At 35.8% G+C, this 14,552-nt stretch overlaps 1 protein-coding gene across 4 annotated transcripts in view; it reads right to left on the reverse strand.

The window, feature by feature from the left end:
• LOC143231717 (protein O-glucosyltransferase 2-like) overlaps window positions 1-13,342 on the reverse strand; it is a 37,083-nt gene extending 23,741 nt beyond the window's left edge. For 2 of the 4 annotated variants that reach the window (XM_076466324.1, XM_076466323.1), the window contains exons 1-4: window positions 13,116-13,342; window positions 5,845-5,998; window positions 5,336-5,508; window positions 1,078-1,315 (exon numbers count right to left, since the gene is read on the reverse strand). In XM_076466324.1, coding sequence (XP_076322439.1) covers window positions 1,078-1,315; window positions 5,336-5,508; window positions 5,845-5,998; window positions 13,116-13,255 — 705 coding nt within the window. In that variant the 5' untranslated portion in view covers window positions 13,256-13,342. The remainder of the gene's footprint in view (window positions 1-1,077; window positions 1,316-5,335; window positions 5,509-5,844; window positions 5,999-13,115) is intronic. The other 2 variants (XM_076466325.1, XM_076466326.1) reach the window with 2 other exon arrangements.
• Between the last annotated feature and the right edge of the window lie 1,210 nt (window positions 13,343-14,552).

The following is a 14,552-nucleotide window of genomic DNA, read 5'->3' on the forward strand; positions in this document are numbered from 1 at the left end:
ACACATTGTGGCGATCCTCTCCACCAGAAGGTAAATTCACAAAGCCATAGCGAAGAAAGGCATCAGAGTAGGTCGCTTTTTTAGACATTTTATTGTTTAATCTGCAGAAAAAGAAAAACTGCATAAAAAAGTGTGAACAATGTGAACTTGTTATTTATTTTTTCATGGCATTCTAGATAGCATTAAAAGAGCTTATTCAGCATAGGAATGATGTAATAGTAGGTAAATACTAACTATACTGCATAGGACAGTACACATACATACCAGGTTTTGTCTACCTCGGCTGATGCTCACATAGAAACTGACAGTGTGAAATAGAGGCTACCTCAGGCAGTGAGTGACGCATACTGGACACGTCGATGAGTCATCAGGGTTACTGAGTGACTTGTGTTCTGAAGCATACTTGTCAAAATACTTTTAGGTTACCACACACTTAGATACATATTTTTTCTTTTCTAATACTGTATATTAGTTTTTGATGTTTATTGTTATTTGGTTTAACTTTATTACATACTTAAAATAGGTTTAATTTACAACTTTACATACTAAGACTAAGTTAACATTAATCCTAATACCAGCTACCTCAATGTTTTCTTGATTTTCAGAATTTTAACTTTTCTTCTGTCACCCCTCCATTACCACCGATAAATTGTTAAATTACCCCCAGGGGGTAATTTACCCCCAGTTTGGGAACCACTGCCTTACAAGAATGTTTTTAAATTTTAAACAAATTATTAAAAACAGGTTGCACATGTGTTGGTTCTGCTGTTATCACTAACAAAAAATATTTTAATGTGGTGAGGGGGACATATTTAAAACTACTGAGGTAGGGGGTGTTTCTATTTAAGTTTGGAAAGGGGGACATATTTAAAACTACTGAGGTTGGGGGTGTTTCTATTTAAGTTTGGAAAAACACTGCCTCACAAACATTCTTTTTAATTTCTTTGTTCAAACATTAGTTTTGTAAAATAAATAAGGGAGCAGCTTCTGACACTAGGTAAAATACGCAGTTTTTTTTTCTTGTTTGAGAAAAGAACAAACACATATTATCTAATAAAATTAAATAAGAAAGATTGCCTTGAAAAAATCAAAAAAAGACACATGAGAAACTTTGGGTCCAAGTTCTTTCTCCTGTTCACGGAAGAAGAAAAAATTGGTAAGGGCTGCGTCAATGACATCAGGATGTTTCCTTCCCATCTTTACTAGATCCAGACGCTCTTGTCGACTATCCCGCCCACGCCAAAAACCCTTTTCAACTTTGTTTTCCCATTCAGGTCCTGAGTTGCCCATCACACTGAATATGTCAAGGGTGACCCTGGAAAACAAAGCCATAATTTTCATGCATTGACAACATAAACTTAATAGCTTTAAAGCAAGTAAGTAAATTTACTAACAGAGATTTCATTATTCCTATCAAAATAAACCAACAGTAAATAATAACTACATCAAAAGTTGATTCTTTTTAATACTTTTAGCAGCTGATTCACTTCAGGAAAATGAAACTTTGGATTAGACAGAGTATCTCATACAGATCACAGCATACACTTTTCAATATACTCTGGTTAGAAAAGGTTTAGTTATGTTACAAGACCACAATGTTCTACTCCTTAAAACTACTGTTCCAAAACAACATAAGATCCGAATAAACTATTTTTCAGCAGAACGTTATCTACGTAATAACTCATGTTTCACAGTTAAAATCTCACCAAAAATAACACTAGTTCTCAAAACTTCTTCATAACCATCTCAGGACATCTGAAGTTTCAGACACAATTAGACTGTATTCCTCATTTCATTGTACAGGTCACTGGTTAGGCCACATTTCGAGTACTATGTTCAGTCTTGGGCTTTTTACCTCAGTCATTGAATTGTTGAAAATGGTTCAGAGGAAGGTTATTAAAATAGTACCTGGGATGGACAGGTTGTCACAAGGAGAAATTAACATCCTTAAATTTGTTTTCTCTTGAGAAAAAAAAGAGTTGGAGCGGATCTTATTGAAATGTTAAAAATTGTAAAAGGAACTAATATAATTGGTGCATCAACATTTTTCATACTTAACAATTATAGAACTAGGGTACACAAATGTAGATTTAGTCAAGGTAGAAGCTGTCTTCAGCTCAGAGAGTTTTATTTTTCAAATAGGGTGGTTGGTCTATGAATGGGTTTGCTTTCAGATGTTGTTGAAGCAGTAAATTTGAGTGAGTTTAAGGGAAACCTTGATAGATATATGAGTGATTATGGTTGGCTTTAATTTCTTCTTTAAACAGTTTTAGTTTGGCTTAAAGGATAGAACAACCAAGATGGACCAACAGATCCATCGTTGTCCCTAAACATTGCGTTATGATATAGCTTGGAATGTTATTTAAACTCTTACTAAAAAGTTATACTTTAAGATAAAAACATCTGGTGAAAGTTTTATTGACTCTTTCACTGTCATAAGCACTTATATGTACCTCTCAAAAGCACCGTCATGGGAATTTGGAACCTGTTGTCACCATAAACAAAGGTTATTCCTTCAAACTTCCCAAAATGAACCAATTGCAAGTTTCCAATGAGAAACAAAATATTACAAAATTACTTATAGTAAGATTGTGGTTATCAATCATATATCTCAGGACAGCTGGTGTGGGTATTAATACTTTTACTAATAAAGCAGAGAACAACGTATCAATCTTCTTCGGTTATCGTCAGGTTGAAATGTTGTTCTCTGCTTTATTAGTGAAACAGTTAATACTCATACCAGTTGTCCTGAGATATATTTTTACTTCAAGTGGGTTTCTCATCATCATGAATGGTTATCAATTATTTTCATGGTTAATAACCTCTACCATCCTTTAAGTCTAATTACTAATTAATAACTACTTTATTCTTTTTATAAGAAATAGACACTAACTGCTAATTATGTTTCATCTTACATTCCAGCTACTAAACTGCTGCTGTCTGTAGGGAAGTCCTGAAAAGGACTACTTTTGTGACAGTAGACCAGGGTTTGACTATTGGTTTTCTTGCCAGAAAGTACACTGCATTATCCACTCGACCAGGGTCTTCGTCATTAGACATTCAAATTATTTGTATGCTTTCAAGACATTTATCTAGTTTTTACAGAGCTCATTTCTAGAATGGCTGAATGTGTCATCAGTGAAGTGGACATAGAAAAATAGTTTTATCTTTCTTTCTAATGTGTCAGGTTTATATCCTCTCACTTCAGTATGATTCTATTCTAAATAATTGTCTCCACTAGTCTGAGTGGCTACAACAGATAGATCAAGTATTACTACATGTTTTATGTCTGTTATGCTAATGAATCCTAACTTTTCTTTCCAAGACGTCCTGAAATCCAAATTTACAGCGGATGTTCTGTGTACTTTCTTCCTCCTTCTGAGATTGTTAGGTGGCTTAGTGTATGTTAACTGTGATTGTACTGTCTTGTAAGTTCTGAATAATGTTCTAATTTAATGCTGTTTATGTATCTTTCCAAGACGTCCTGAAATCCAAATTTACAGCGGATGTTCTGTGTACTGTCTTCCTCCTTCTGAGATTGTTAGGTGGCTTAGTGTATGTTAACTGTGATTGTACTGTCTTGTAAGTTCTGAATAATGTTCTAATTTAATGCTGTTTATGTATCTTTCCAAGACGTCCTGAAATCGAAATTTACAGCGGATGTTCTGTGTACTGTCTTCCTCCTTCTGAGATTGTTAGGTGGCTTAGTGTATGTTAACTGTGATTGTACTGTCTTGTAAGTTCTGAATAATGTTCTAATTTAATGCTGTTTATGTATCTTTCCAAGGCGTCCTGAAATCTAAATTTACAGCGGATGTTCTGTGTACTGTCTTCCTCCTTCTGAGATTGTTAGGTGGCTTAGTGTATGTTAACTGTGATTGTACTGTCTTGTAAGTTCTGAATAATGTTCTAATTTAATGCTGTTTATGTATCTTTCCAAGACGTCCTGAAATCGAAATTTACAGCGGATGTTCTGTGTACTGTCTTCCTCCTTCTGAGATCGTTAGATGGCTTAGTGTATGTTAACTGTGATTGTACTGTCTTGTAAGTTCTGAATAATGTTCTAATTTAATGCTGTTTATGTATCTTTCCAAGACGTCCTGAAATCTAAACTTACAGCGGATGTTCTGTGTACTGTCTTCCTCCTTCTGAGATTGTTAGGTGGCTTAGTGTATGTTAACTGTGATTGTACTGTCTTGTAAGTTCTGAATAATGTTCTAATTTAATGCTGTTTATGTATCTTTCCAAGACGTCCTGAAATCTAAACTTACAGCGGATGTTCTGTGTACTGTCTTCCTCCTTCTGAGATTGTTAGGTGGCTTAGTGTATGTTAACTGTGATTGTACTGTCTTGTAAGTTCTGAATAATGTTCTAATTTAATGCTGTTTATGTATCTTTCCAAGACGTCCTGAAATCGAAATTTACAGCGGATGTTCTGTGTACTGTCTTCCTCCTTCTGAGATTGTTAGGTGGCTTAGTGTATTTTAACTGTGATTGTACTGTCTTGTAAGTTCTGAATAATGTTCTAATTTAATGCTGTTTATGTATCTTTCCAAGACGTCCTGAAATCCAAATTTACAGCGAATGTTCTGTGTACTGTCTTCCTCCTTCTGAGATCGTTAGGTGGCTTAGTGTATGTTAACTGTGATTGTACTGTCTTGTAAGTTCTGAATAATGTTCTAATTTAATGCTGTTTATGTATCTTTCGTATGTTTCAGAAACCTTTGATGGAAGGAAATATTGCTGTCTGTAATTTTCTTCTACATTATCCTAAATGTTCATTTTTATTTTCTTTCTTACAAAATATTCTGGACAGTTGTAGTGATTTGTTCTTCATTGATTCTTCAGTACTACAAATATTGGTCATTCTGGGAACAAGACAGTCTATAACTCCTACATTGGCACGACTGGAACGGTGTGACATGCAGTTAAGGTAAAACCTGTAACTACAAGCTACCTGTAAGTTCCTGTGTTACAAGAGTTAAGTGTTTTGGTAAACATGACAACAAAGAAACTGTTTTTATTTCTATGTAAACTGTAATCTGAGATATTGTTCGTTCATGAATTCTTGAATCTTGTGTTAATAAGCCTAAAACTGGGAAGGTTGTTTACCTATAAACACATAACTGAAAAAGTTAATACTGTCTGATTAAAAAGAACATGTTATAACATAGCTAAAGGTTTCATGTATAAAACCTTTCTACAGTTCAAAACAATTGTACAGTCTTCATTACAAAACACAATTCCCATAGACACAAAACCTTATTTTTATAGAATATAAAATAAATTACTTACATAATTAATGTACAGAACTTTACCCATAAAGAACAGTTACCTTCCCATCATTTCCAGTGTAGCTTCAGTTATATCATAAGTAGGCATTACAATGTCTCGTGTGTCCTTCGAACCACACCACGAGAAAAAAGGAATGGGACCGTCTTTCAGAAGCCTCTTCTCTAAGGGCCAGTCACCCAAGTTGACCAGCATTTCAAGGTCTGGAAGCTGTATCTGGTGGAAAAAAATGGTTTCTATAAAAAAACAATACTATTGAAGGGAAAGTTTTGTGTATAGAACACTGAACAAGACAGATTCAGGTAATATCAGCAACACTACTTACCATAAAAATATATATTTACATATATATATAAGCACTTTTAATCTACTACACAGGAAATAATTATTTCAGCTTATGGAAAAAGGAATTCCATGTTTTGATTAAATAAACTCTTAAAGATATTTTTTACTTCTGTAATTGATATTCATAAATTCTAAATTATATTTAAAAGCTTACTTTGTAAACTGTTAAGTACCAACTGAAAATATTCAACAAATTATCAATCTCACCTTTCGGGTAAGAGAGAGAAGAATAGCATCCATGAACATATTGAAACCCACATGCTGTCCATAACACTTTCTATAAATCTGTGGTAAGAGAGAGAAGAATAGCATCCATGAACATATTGAAACCCACATGTTGTCCATAACACTTTCTATAAATCTGTGGTAAGAGAGAGAAGAATAGATCCATGAACATATTGAAACCCACATGTTGTCCATAACACTTTCTATAAATCTGTGGTAAGAGAGAGAAGAATAGTATCCATGAACATATTGAAACCCACATGTTGTCCATAACACTTTCTATAAATCTGTGGTAAGAAAGAGAAGAATAGCGTCCATGAACATATTGAAACCCACATGATGTCCATAACACTTTCTATAAATCTGTGGTAAGAAAGAGAAGAATAGCATCCATGAACATATTGAAACCCACATGCTGTCCATAACACTTTCTATAAATCTGTGGTAAGAGAGAGAAGAATAGCATCCATGAACATATTGAAACCCACATGCTGTCCATAACACTTTCTATAAATCTGTGGTAAGCAAGAAAAAAATAGTGTCTATGAACATATTGAAACCCACATGCTGTCCCTAACACTTTCTATAAATCTGTGGTAAGAGAGAGAAGAATAGCATCCATGAACATATTGAAACCCACATGCTGTCCCTAACACTTTCTATAAATCTGTGGTAAGAGAGAGAAGAATAGCATCCATGAACATATTGAAACCCACATGCTGTCCATAACACTTTCTATAAATCTGTGGTAAGAGAGAGAAGAATAGCATCCATGAACATATTGAAACCCACATGCTGTCCATAACACTTTCTATAAATCTGTTGTAAACATAATACAAATTCAGCTTACAGTTAAACTATTTCTCCTATCATTAGAATTAAAACATTAACAAAAATAAAAATAAATAAACAGGTAAGTAAATCAAATATGGTAAAATATTTCACAAGTATAACACAAACTCACTATTAAATGTTTCTCTCCTGTAGTGGCAAATTTTGGTTATGCTATTTAAAGTAAGACCAGCTGGAATTGTTCTGATATTAAAATAATTATCATTTCCTTAAATAATACTTACCTCCACTCACACTAGAGTTATTACGTCTTGACTGCTAAGATTTCTTTTCCTTTGCCCCGCTAAGTTTGATCTGAATTTTTTTTATTGCCTGCTCTGGCATTTTATTCTCTGCTTAATTTTCATTGCCAATATTTGTCTTATGACACTTTACACAAGTCAGTGCATTCTCTATCCTGGTGTTTTACATAAGCACCTCATTCAGATAACCACTTTTTCAAGACAAATTTAAACCATAGTCACTAGGAAGGACAAAAGAGTGAGTGAGAAGTATTATTGCAAATTGCTCAATTTAAGAAAAATGTATCTTAGAAAAAAAATACTTTTCTCTACCCAAACTACAAGCCAGAATTCCAAACTGATAAGATGGCAGGACATTATTCATACAAAATGTGTAAACAGAAGATTAGCAACCTAGTGGGGTAATCTCACTACATTTAGAACAAGGATGTTCTTCACCCTGAACCTACATCATGCACCACAGGTGAACTACAATGTAATCCATCCTTATTGCTGACCACGCCACAACTAGGTAGCTGAGGTACCACTGCTTGGAATTAGAATTACAGTGTCATGGATCCTAAATCCCACATTGATGGCTAGGATATTAGAATCACAATATATATGTGTGTGTGTGTGTGTGTTTGTAGCTATGGAGTTGTACAATCTGAGCCACCAGAATCATGACATGAAGGTAAGCAACACCTAAGTGGACTAACCCTATCCTTAACCTGAAGAAGTCTGAAAGGCGACATCCCAAATCCAGAATGATAGGATCATGTGTGCCATACTCATTCTGAAGAAACAAAACCCAGAATGATAGGATCATGTGTGCCATACTCATTCTGAAGAAACAAAACCCAGAATGATAGGATCATGTGTGCCATACTCATTCTGAAGAAACAAAACTCATCCAATCTGGAATTATGAAAACTTATCCTCTCTCTCCAACCATGTAGGCAAGGTAAATTCCACTTGTTCACAGGATTATGGGAAGGATGTGGAATAAGCTGTGTTCAATACAAACTCAGAATGGGACAGCTCTGCTTTAGGATTACAAGGAAACAATGGGTCTCTTCCATGAACAATGTACTGAATCAATATAGTAATCAAAAAGAAGGGCCACACTCAATCCAACCAGTTTCCTGATATGAAATATGAATCAGTATTATGAATAGTCTCCTGCATAAGCTGGAGTCTTTCCTACCAACATCTGCATAAAAACATTCAGGGACTTTGGTAAGAGGACCTCCACGAGGAATAAGGTCTGTTCACCAACCCAGTCACAAGAAAGAAAACTTGGTAAGGACTCTCTAGTTCCAGTAGTTCAGCATGGAGGGGGAGGGGTAATCCTGAGGAACAGGAAACAGTGCAATTGAAGAACCAAGTTCCTACATTGTTAAAGAAAACCATCCAATTTATTGAAGCCAATGATCAGCTGGGATGAGATAGATTCCCTTATGGTTTACTCATGATAGTTCATGTGTAACACAATGATACAACTCAGTCTGCCTTTGGGTGGTCTTTATGCAACATCACATTTATGAAGAGCCTGTTGCAACCTAGATAAAGTATATTGTATTAATGGTTATTAGAGTAGATTTGGTTTGATTAGAGAACACCTGTCTGGGAAACACTTGCCAGAGTGGGATTCTCTGATAAAGAGGTAACATACACCAGATAGTAAAGATAAGATAGCATTATTAATGAAGATACTCACTTCTCATTAAAACTAGCCAATGGGGTTGAGATAGTTATAATAGGTAGTCAAAAAACCCTCAGAAAAAGATACTGCCAGATCATGCAACTAAAAGTACATACCAGCCCTCACAGTGAACTCCAGTGTGCAGTTCAACAAGGCTGCTAAAGACAGAAATATAATGAATCTAATGAGAGTGGCTTGCAGAAGTCACCTCACCTCCAAAGAGAACCCAGAATAAGCAATATGGATCAACCTTTGTACCAACCTTGTCAATGTAATCAGGAATAAATTCTGGGAAATTGAAGAACCACAACAAATAAAAATCATTGTATATCACCTCTAAAGGCATGTAAACTAACACTTCAAGCCCCTCACTGGACATAAAAATGATCAGAATCTCATAGGTCATAAAGGTGAGAAACAGCCTTCAGGTGAATTAGTGAAACAGATTGTTCCTCTTCCCTGTCTGCCAAAGTCTTAGGTAAGGACCTATTAGGGCTTAGAAGGATGAAAATGGAATGATGAAGCATTCTATGCACATGCAGCACAAACAACTCTGACATGAAATATAATCTTAATGTTCCAGTTAAGTAACTTAAACAGTTGTTTGGGACAAAGAACCTAAAATTAGTTAAGGAGACCTGAGAGCACTACAATGGACTCATATAATTTTCATCTCTTTGAGTATCTAATGGTAGATAATAAGGCCACCTCATCTAAATAAACTGTGGAAGTTACAAAACTTGTCAAAGGACCAAGTAAAAAAAACAAGCTGTAGTTGACACTTCTGGAAGAATGAGTTGAACCACCTTACAATAATTGTCAATAATACTTGTGCCATTTCTGTTGAAAAATGTCCATCATGGGACTATAAAGAGACTGAGACATATACATGGCAGTCTTAGACCTTAAACCCTAACACCATGTGAAGGACCACATAATCTTCATGCATGAAGCCTGAGCTTCAAGATGGCTAGCTGTACATGTCAGATCAAGTCTGCCTTAACAGAGACAACCAAAAAAGAAGTGGAAGAGGTGGGCACTCCTGAAAGTACCACAAAAGCAGAAACAAGAGTTGAGCTTGCAAATGTGGTACTCCAAACAGAACAAGACCAAGTGTTGAGGAATCACTGCTAGTACTCTGCATAACATACAAATTAGTGAAAAGGCATAGAGGTGCAATCATATCCACACCTGCCTGAATGCATCTACTGCCAATGCATGTGGACAAGGTACCAGAGCCCAAAATGCCAGTAGGTGATGTTCCAATAAGTGATAATCTTTGGCGCACTGAACCAACAGAAATCCAATGGAAAAACTTTTTGATGAAGCATCCATTCTGTCAAATGAATCTGGTTGAATCAAGACAATTGATCTGCCATCATATTAATCATCTCCAGAACATGGCAATCTAGCAGGATGACATGATGGGTGTAAGTCCAATAACGAAAATCCAATACAAAAGTAGAGCTTTCTAGACTGGGTGTGCTCCTGATGGAAAATGTTAAACAGCAACATGGAATTGTCAGAATGAAACATAAGATTTTGTCTCCTCAATAACTCCAGAACTAGAGACATTGCATTTCAAGCAGCAAGAATTTCTAAAACTTTGATGTGTAGAGAATCCTCATTGTCAATCCATAAACCCTTGAATTCCTGACCACTGAGAAATGCACCCCATCCCTGAAGAGAAGTATCCAGGAAGAGATGAATCTTTGGATGAGATGTCAGCAGGGAAAAACCTATTGTAATGTGGTTCTGATCTAACCAACACTTGAGATTGAAGATGTTGTTCCTGAATAGAAAGACTGGAGAATCCAATGGACCACTCACTGTTCATGATCTATTAGCCATGTAGAGACCACTGAAAGGATTTCATGTGCTCTTATCCCAAAGGAATGAGGAATATCTGATTGATGCCTATATTCCCAAAAGAAAAAGAACCATTTGCACAGTGGGAAAAAGAGATGTAAGAATCAAACTGCCTATTCCATAGTGTGTGGAGCTGGATAGGAGTAAGCTGAAACTGACTCAGATACATGTTGAAAAAGACCTCAAGATGAATGACATGTTGTTTTGGAATGAGAACAGATTTTGCAGATGTGACTATAAAGCCTGTCTTTGTTACTTCTGAAAGTACAATTTGAGCATGATGTTCAGCCAACTAAAGAAATTGTGCCAACAGTAACCAATTATCTGTTTAATGGTATATGTACAAGCCTAGGGGATGAAGGTGACAAGAAAAAAGCTTGTAATGATTACGCGAGAAAACATGTGATGCTGATACTAGCCCAAAGGTAAAATCCTGAACTGCAGCATCAGACCCTAAGTGCACAAAATGCAGAAAGTGGTAGAACAACTCCACATAGGAACATGAAGATTGGTGTTGGCAACATCTACAGTTCTTGTGTAACACAGAGTGAAGAATGAATCTGTCATGAACCTTAAAGGATCTAAGAAGTGATTTAAATGAGAAACATTCATGACTGGGATCAATCAGCCATCTTCACAACAATCAGATGGGAATAAAACCTGTCCCTTGACCAGCAAAGACCTGTAGTATCCATGGATCCATAGTAAATGTTTTCCACATGTCCAAAAATTATAGAGATGAACCTCCACAGACTACAGAGAAGCATACAGTAGTGACTGCCACTTTGGGTGGCATTTCAGCTGATGGAGAAACCTTACGGATATAGGCAGAATATATTTTCTATGTAACAATGGACTGAGGGGTTAAATTTCAAAGCTGGGACATTCAAACAGGGAAGGAATTATGATCACCTGTAACAGCCAAGGAAAGTCAAGAAGAAAGCAATGGCAAAGATTAATGCAGATGGGCAACATCAATTTTTGACTCCAAAGACCCTGGAATGCACACAAAAACCAAGGGTCAGTTCAAAACAAGGTAGATACTAACAGTGATCCCAACTCATCATCAAGTTGATATGGTGATTGCTGAGAGGCTTCCAACAAAAGTTGGAGATCAAAAATATCTTAGTTAGGATCAGATAAATCCTAAAAAATTGTGATATATTCAGGTTGATCATAGATTCTGTTCTGGAACCCCACATTTCCAGGCGTATGTCCATTTTTAGAGAATCTAAATATGTGTCCATCCATCTAATGATGGCAAGCTGGAGTATGCTGTTCTGACAAATGCAGTGGACAAGACATAGTTGTCCCTTCATGTAACTGAGCAGTAAACCTTCCTGCATGAACTGGAAAATCAGAAGATGGAAGAAGAACTCAGTATTTATACTCAGACCTTCCCATCATCAAGGAAGATGAATACTCAAAAGCAACCTGGTAAAAACCCAAAACATCTTACACACCATTTACTAACTGGAAAAAGGAGCTGGAGGAAGACAAAGGTAAAAGTAAAACTGAATAACATCCAGAATGTCCAAGATTGCCTATAAGTGCAGCCTCAGTGAAACACCAGCAGATAGAATATATGTCTCCACCTAATTACAAATAAGGTTATGGAGAGCTCCAAATGAAAGTGGCTCCTCACCCTGACTATTGAGTGACTCTAGATATCAGAGGTGGGATAGAAGAGGCCTGATTCACATCCATACCAAAAACAGTAATGCTGGAATTCATCCTGTATATCAACTTGATAAACAAAAAAAAGTATTTTATTTTTACAAAAATCAAATTGGCAACATGAAGAACACTTAAAGTATATGCAATGGTCATGGTACAGAGAAATCAATCAGTTAGTGCTTTGTTAAGAAAAAGAAAAAAGATAATATCTCAATGAGGTGGTTATATACAGTACCAGGACAAAGAATGCATCATTATAGTTGGAGGTTACTTTGAAAAATATAAAAACTACACAATGCATTCTTAATTCACAACAAGATATGAAATAATTTACAAATTACAACATTACTTTCTAACTAAACCATTATTTGTAAAACAGTTCATCAATCTCATGATTTCCCCAAAATAGAGCCAAAGGCCACCTGTAAGAGTCAATTGTATTAACCTCTCACACCACAATATAGTAATTTGTTGTCTGTCAGTCAGTCAACAGAAACTGAAATGATGTAACAATGGAAATTATACTGTTGTGACATCAGTAGAATGTGCACAAACAAAGAATCAGAAGAAAAACTACACATTCTGTAGGCTAAAACACAAAATGGTATATGAGCTTCTAAAGTACAAAGTAAAGCTATTTGTTACTCTTAATTTTGGTTTTATTTACTCTTGAAAAAGAACACTTTTGTGGACCTTGTGGAAGTATATCTAGTATAAATAGCTAAATCAAAGGTTTTCCATTTCATAATTAACATATGAAAACCTACATTCTCACCTCAAGACAGATAAAATGTTTAATAACCAAGCATTATTCAACAATAACAGTTATGTTTACAGTATATAAGAACAGAATATGCTATCCTCTTGGCATTGGAAGTATTCAGTATGCAAAATAACTACATGTAAAGAGGTTCTGCCTATATACTTACCTCATTTTTGATAACACTATAATGGCAAAAGCTGATGGCTCCAGGCATGTTAAATCGTTTGATTGCACTATCCAAAGTCGTTTCCATATCAATTTGTGGAAAACTTGACAAGTCAGCATGAATCTGGGAATAGTTGCCATAACAACTCATCAAGTCTAGCCACTTTGGAAGAGATACTGGACAATAACAATGTTCATGGTATAGGGGTCCTAACAAGGAATACAAAACAAATTAACATTATTCATAAAGAGATCCTAATAAATGATACACCATATTTATAAAATATTCATGATAAAGATATCCTAATAAGTTATACACAGAAAAAAACTAAGCATAACAGCAAAATATGTGTGTTTCAGACTCTGATTAAAATAAACATACTGATGTAAATTCATGTATCTTTTGGCTAGGAGCTTTTCCACAAATAATCAAGTAACTATTTTGTATATTCTCAATTTTTTTCACTTTTATTTATTAACATTTATTAAAATTTATTGAACTTATGATAAAGTACTTTCAGACAAGTTGTCAGACAGTCAATATATGTAGTGTGGCTCAGGTTAGTTCACACCGTACCCTTTTTGTTTACCTCCTCTATCACCAATTCTACAGGACACACCACTTATAGGAGAAAGACCATAATAAGGATCCATGCTCACCTCAACTCTAGAGAATAGACACTACCTGTAGGAGGAAGACCATAATAAGTATCCATACTCACCTCAACTATAAGGAACAGACACCACCTGTAGGAAGAAGACCCTAATAAGGATCCATGCTCACCTCAATTCTACAGAACAGGCACCACTTATAGGAGAAAGACCATAATAAGGATCCATGCTCACCTCAACTCTAAGGAACAGACACCACCTGTAGGAGGAAGACCATAATAAGTATCCATGCTCACCTCAACTCTAAGGAACAGACACCACCTGTAGGAGAAAGATGATAATAAGGATCCATGCTCACCTCAACTCTAAGGAACAGACACCACCTGTAGGAGGAAGACCATAATAAGGATCCATGCTCACCTCAACTCTAAGGAACAGACACCACCTGTAGGAGAAAAGATGATAATAAGGATCCATGCTCACCTCAACTCTAAGGAACAGACACCACCTGTGGGAGGAAGAAGACCATATGGATCCATGCTCACCTCAACTCTAAGGAACAGACACCACCTGTAGAAGGAAGATCATAATAAGTATCCATACTCACCTCAACTCTACGGAACAGACACCACCTGTAGGAGGAAGACCATAATAATCAGTGATGACGAGAAACCCACTTGTTGAGAAATTTATATGCAAAAACGGCTCGTTTGGGCTGAGAAAACACTTTTACATACAAGATTTCTACATTGTTAGCTCTTCTATGTAAAGTGTTTTCTGCAACAAGCTCATATAATCATCCATGCTCACCTCAACTCTAAGGAAC

This window comes from Tachypleus tridentatus, chromosome 11, assembly GCF_004210375.1.
Source record: "Tachypleus tridentatus isolate NWPU-2018 chromosome 11, ASM421037v1, whole genome shotgun sequence".
NCBI classification, from domain to species: domain Eukaryota; kingdom Metazoa; phylum Arthropoda; class Merostomata; order Xiphosura; family Limulidae; genus Tachypleus; species Tachypleus tridentatus.